We start from the raw sequence: 5,087 nt of genomic DNA, 5'->3' as shown, positions 1-5,087 counted from the left end.
TGTTTTTGATCCTGATTTACAGCATCCACAGTTCTTTCGGTTTTTATTTAGAATCTTTGGCGGCAGGAAACAAATAAACGAACGAACAGTCACTTCAGATGTACAGAACTTGAATATTATTGAAGACAGAAACACATTGCAAAAGCTTTGCAACCTACATTTGTCAGGACGAATGCAAGAATATCAAATTTAAAATCACAACAACATATAGTGCAGGAGAAGACAGCACTAATTGATTGGTTGGGATAGATTCCACGCAGCATTAGGCTTCACAAGCTCCTGGATAAAAGGCTCAAACTGAAATATATTCCAAGCTCAAACATGCTGCCCTTTCCCTAGGCCTGACGAGGGAAAATCTATGACCTCTGGCAACACCTCTTTACAAAAATATTAAAATATAACTAAACGCTGACATGGGCAACTGCAGACTTCATCACTAGGTGCTTTCTTCTGATTCACAGTGATTTAATGCCCACATTAAGTTTCCTAATATTGCAGGTTCCTGGTAGGTGGATTTGTTCAAGGCTAGAAGGATTAGAGGGGACATGAGGAAAAGCTTTTTTCTTTTTTTACACAGAGGGTATATGGAATTCACAGCCTGAATTTGGTGGTGGAGGAATAGACCCTAAACTCTTCTAATCTGCACCTTAAGTGCTGTAAACTGCAGGGCTATGGGCCATGTGCAGGAAGGTGGGATTAGAAAGGGCATCTGGGTGTCTTTGTGTTGGCATGGACAAGATGGGCCAAATGGCCCCCCTCTGGGCTGTATGAATTCTATAATTTTGGCAATAGCCATAGAACTAACGATCAAACACACACAAATATGTTAATCCCTTAGGATCAATGAAATTAGAATTAAAAACTTCAGGAAGATCAGTTCCAAAGTAAGTCCACTTCAGGCCTTTCCAGTAAAACTACAGTTGTATGCTATGGGGAGAGGATACAGTTGCTATTTCCACATACCAGATTTATTTGCTTCTTGGAGAGTTTTGTTAAATTCCTCACTGTCGGAAGGTGCTCCGCCATATTTCTCTCGCCATTGCTCGAGGTTCTTTTTCATAGGCACCAGAGTGTTCTGCACATTCACAGCTGTGCGATTTGCAATAGCAGCTCTTTGCTTGGCACTTGCAATATAATCACTGATATCGCCTGCAAGGAATATAGAACTCACACTGTGATGGCATGTACAAGATCAGAGAGCTAACGGCAAGGTACATCTAAACATCAATAAAAGGGTCCTGGGTCAAATCCACTCCCCACTTTGTTCATTACTCATCTGTTAAAGTGGTCGCTGCTCATTACATATCCTGTCATTTGCAGTTGTATTTAATTAGATACAGCCGCTTTCTACTTGTGTAATCAGCTGCAAATTCAAACACTTTGAGGGAGCAAAGACAAGCTGTCAGCGAACTAGACTCTGACATTTAATAACTTGTGGAGCATTTAACAGAGTGAAACATTTCAATGGGCTTCACACTGTCCCATGTTCAATGTGAATTCCATCTTCTACAGCAAGTATGTTCTACAAAGTACACTGCAGCAACTCCAAGAACGATGCCCCTTCAAAAGGTCTATCGTAGAGCAGAGAGGAATCAAACTAATTTGTACAGTGGAGTGAACCAACAGGGTATGTCACAGCAACATCATGACACAACACCTTAAAAATCCCGAAGCACAACCAATTGGAAGGACAGGAGCAGCAGATATGTGGAACACTTCTGCTGGAAGTTCCCTTCCAGGCCACTCACCTTCCTGACTTAGAAATACATTGCTGTTCTTCACTGTCTCTGCGTCAAAATGCCGGAACTTATTCCCCAGTGGCATTTTACGTTGACCTACACCAAATGGACTGCAATAATTCAAGAAGATAGCTCACCACCACCTTCTTGAAGGCAACTAGGGATCGGCGATAAATGCTGACCCATGAATTAATAATAATTTTTTAAAAAAAATCACTGCCCAGATCTCCTCTAAATCACATCCTAACTTAAACAAATACTCCTCAGTCCCCATCTGGGAATTCTGTGGCACATGAGAACACCATCACAAGGACAATGGTGGTTCCCGTGGAAAGTGGTCCATTACCACACCAAGGCAACTATAGATGGGAAAACAGTGTAGCCTCACCAACATCACCCAGATAAAGTCAGGTGGTGCTATTTGTACTGTGCTTTTTTTTTTTTTTAGTTTTGTTAAGTATTTCTGCACCACAAGAACAAAATACGCAAATTCTTCATTGTCCACCTGGAGCTCCTCTTCACTTTGCAGCCTCTTACTATCTTTATAGGATAGAAAACTGATGGTGCAGGCGTAGCAATCTGCCTTTCAGACAGAAGCTCTGGATTCAAGTCCCACTCTGTGGCATGATGTCCATAGCGTGGTCAAACACATTTGGGTATCAACTTGTAAATCCTTCCAACATTCCTTGGGGAGACTTGCAGGAGCAATAAGCTTGTCATAGTGGGGGATTTTAATTTTCCTATCATAGACTTGGACTGCCAGAGTGTTAAGGGCTTAGATGGGGTGGAATTTATTGACTGTGTTCAGGAAAGTTTCCTCAAGCAGCATATAGAGGGTCCTACTCGGGAAGGGGCAAAACTCAACCTACTCTTAGAAAATAGGGCAGGACAGGTGACTGAGGTGACAGTTGGGGAGCACTTTGGGGCCAGTGACCATAGTTCTATTAATTTTAAAATAGTTATGGAGAAGGACAAAACTGGTCCACAGCTTCAAGTTCTAAATTGGGGCTGGGCGAATTTTGATGGAATTAGACAGGAGCTTGCAAGGATTGATCGGAGTAGTTTGTTTGTAGGCAAAGGGACCTCTGGCAAGTGGGAGGCCTTTAAAAGTGTGATAGCTAGAGTTCAAGATTTTTATGTTCCAGTGAGGGTAAAGGGCAAGGTTAGCAGGAGTAGGGAACCCTGGAGGACAAGAACTATTGAGGCTTTGACCAGAAAAAAGGAGGCATGGCTCAGGTATAGGCAGCTGGGATCAAGGGAATCCCTGGAGGTACATAGGGGATACAGGAGTTCATTGAAGAAGGAAATCGGGGGGGCGAAAAGGGGACATGTAATAGATTTGGCTGAGAGGATTAGGGTGAATCCAAAGAGATTCTTTAAGTATATTAAAGGAAAAAGAATAACTAGAGAGAGAATAGGATCCCTCAAGGACCAAAGTGGACATGTATGTGTGGAGCCGCAGGAGATGGGCGAGGTCCTCAATGGATACTTTTCCTCTGTGTTTACCGTGGAGAAAGACATGAAGACTTGGGAACTTGGGGGAAGTTAGTGGCCTTATCTTGGAGACAGTCCATATCACAGTAGTGGAGATGTTGGAAGTATTAGAATGTATGAAGGTGGATAAATCTCCTGGTCCTGACCAGATATATCCAAGAATCCTGCAAGAGGCTAGAGAAGAAATAGCGGGGACCCTGGCTAATATATTTGCATCATCATTAGCCGTGAGTGAAGTTCTGGAAGACTGGAGGGTAGCGAACGTTGTGCCTTTATTCAAAAAGGGCTGCAAAGAAAAAAACCTGGGAATTATAGACTAGTAAGCCTAACATTTGTGGTAGGGAAGTTACCGGAGAAGGTTCTGAGGGATAAGATGTCCATACATTCGGAAAGATAGGGTTTGATTCGTAGTAGTCAGCATGGCTTCAGGCATGAGAGACCATGCCTCACAAATTTGTTAAGAGTTCTTTGTTAAAGTGACCAGGAAGGTTAATGAGGGCAGGGTGGTAGACGTAGTTTACATGGATTTCAGTAAGGCCTTTGATAAGATTCCACGTGATAAGCTGCTTTGGAAGGTTAGATCACATGGAATCCAGGGAGAGCTGGCAAATTGGAAACACAATTGGCTTGATGGTAGGAAGCAGAGTGTAATAGTGGAAGGATGCTTGTCGGTCTAGAGGCCTGTGAATGGTGGTATGCCTTGGGGTCGGTGCTGTGCCCTTTGCTGTTTGTTATCTATATCAATGATTTGGACGGGAATGTACAAGGCATGATTAGTAAATTTGCAGATGACACTAAAATAGGTGGTATGGTAGATGTGAGCAAGGTTATCAGAAACTGCAGCAGGATCTTGATCAGCTGGGGAAGTGGGCCAAGAAATGGCAAATGGAGTTTAATATAGATAAGTGTGAGATCTTGCATTTTGGAAAGTCAAATTAAGGTAGGAGTTTCATGGTGAATGGTAGGGCCTTAAGGATTTCAGGTGCATGGCAGAGTCACAGGTGGACAGGGCAGTGAAGGCGGCGTTTGGCACACTGGCCTTCATCAGTCAGGGCATTGAGTGCAGAAGTTGGGAAGATATGTTGCAGTTGTATAGGACGTTGGTGAGGCTGCACTTGGAGTATTGTGTTCAGTTTTGGTCACCTTGCTGTAGGAAGGATGTTATTAAACTGGAACGAGTACAGAAGAAATTTACAAGGATGTTGCCAGGACTCAAGGGAGTGAGTGATAGGGACAGGTTGGACAAGATAGGACTTTCTTCTTTAGAGCGTTGGAGACTAAGGAAGGATCTTATAGAAGTGTATAAGATCATGAGAGGCATGGATAGGGTGAATGCATTCAGTCTTTTTCCCAGGGTTGGGAAATCGAGGACTAGAGGGTATCAGTTTAAGGTCAGAGGGGAAAAAATACATGGGAACATGACAGGCAACCTTTTTGTTTTACAAAGAAGGTGGTACACACATGGAATGAGCTGCCAGCAGAAGTGGTTGAGACAGGTACATTGACAAAATTTAAAAGGCATTTGGAGAAATACATGGATAGTAAAGGTTTAGAAGGATATGGGCCAAGTGCAGGGAAATGGGGTTAGCGTGGACAGACATTTTGGTCGGCATAGACCAATTTGAGCCGAAGGGCCTGTCTCTGTGCTGTAGGACTCTATGACTCTATTACTGCCAGTCCTTGGTGTATCAGAGGGGGAGATATTCCTGGTCAGCTGAAAGTAATTGGAGTCTCTACTATCCCTATCCACATCTCCAGACAACATGCATTGTCACAGCAACTCAGACTACATGGTGGATCCATTGGCTGGAGAGCTGGTGCGGCAGCAGCATCCCAACAGCAGGGGTTTGAACC

At 43.4% G+C, this 5,087-nt stretch overlaps 1 protein-coding gene across 1 annotated transcript in view; it reads right to left on the bottom strand.

Moving 5' to 3' along the window:
• The window catches only part of LOC125485503 (laminin subunit alpha-4-like), a 40,715-nt gene extending 38,891 nt beyond the window's left edge, over nt 1-1,824 (bottom strand). Inside the window, exons 1-2 of the mRNA XM_048608548.1 lie at nt 1,749-1,824; nt 964-1,149 (exon numbers count right to left, since the gene is read on the bottom strand). Coding sequence (XP_048464505.1) covers nt 964-1,149; nt 1,749-1,824 — 262 coding nt within the window. The remainder of the gene's footprint in view (nt 1-963; nt 1,150-1,748) is intronic.
• Nucleotides 1,825-5,087: the final 3,263 nt, after the last annotated feature.

This window comes from Rhincodon typus, chromosome 19, assembly GCF_021869965.1.
Source record: "Rhincodon typus isolate 14 chromosome 19, sRhiTyp1.1, whole genome shotgun sequence".
Lineage (NCBI taxonomy): Eukaryota > Metazoa > Chordata > Chondrichthyes > Orectolobiformes > Rhincodontidae > Rhincodon > Rhincodon typus.
Note: the sequence above shows the minus strand (reverse complement) of the source record. Positions and strands in the feature narration are given on the sequence as shown.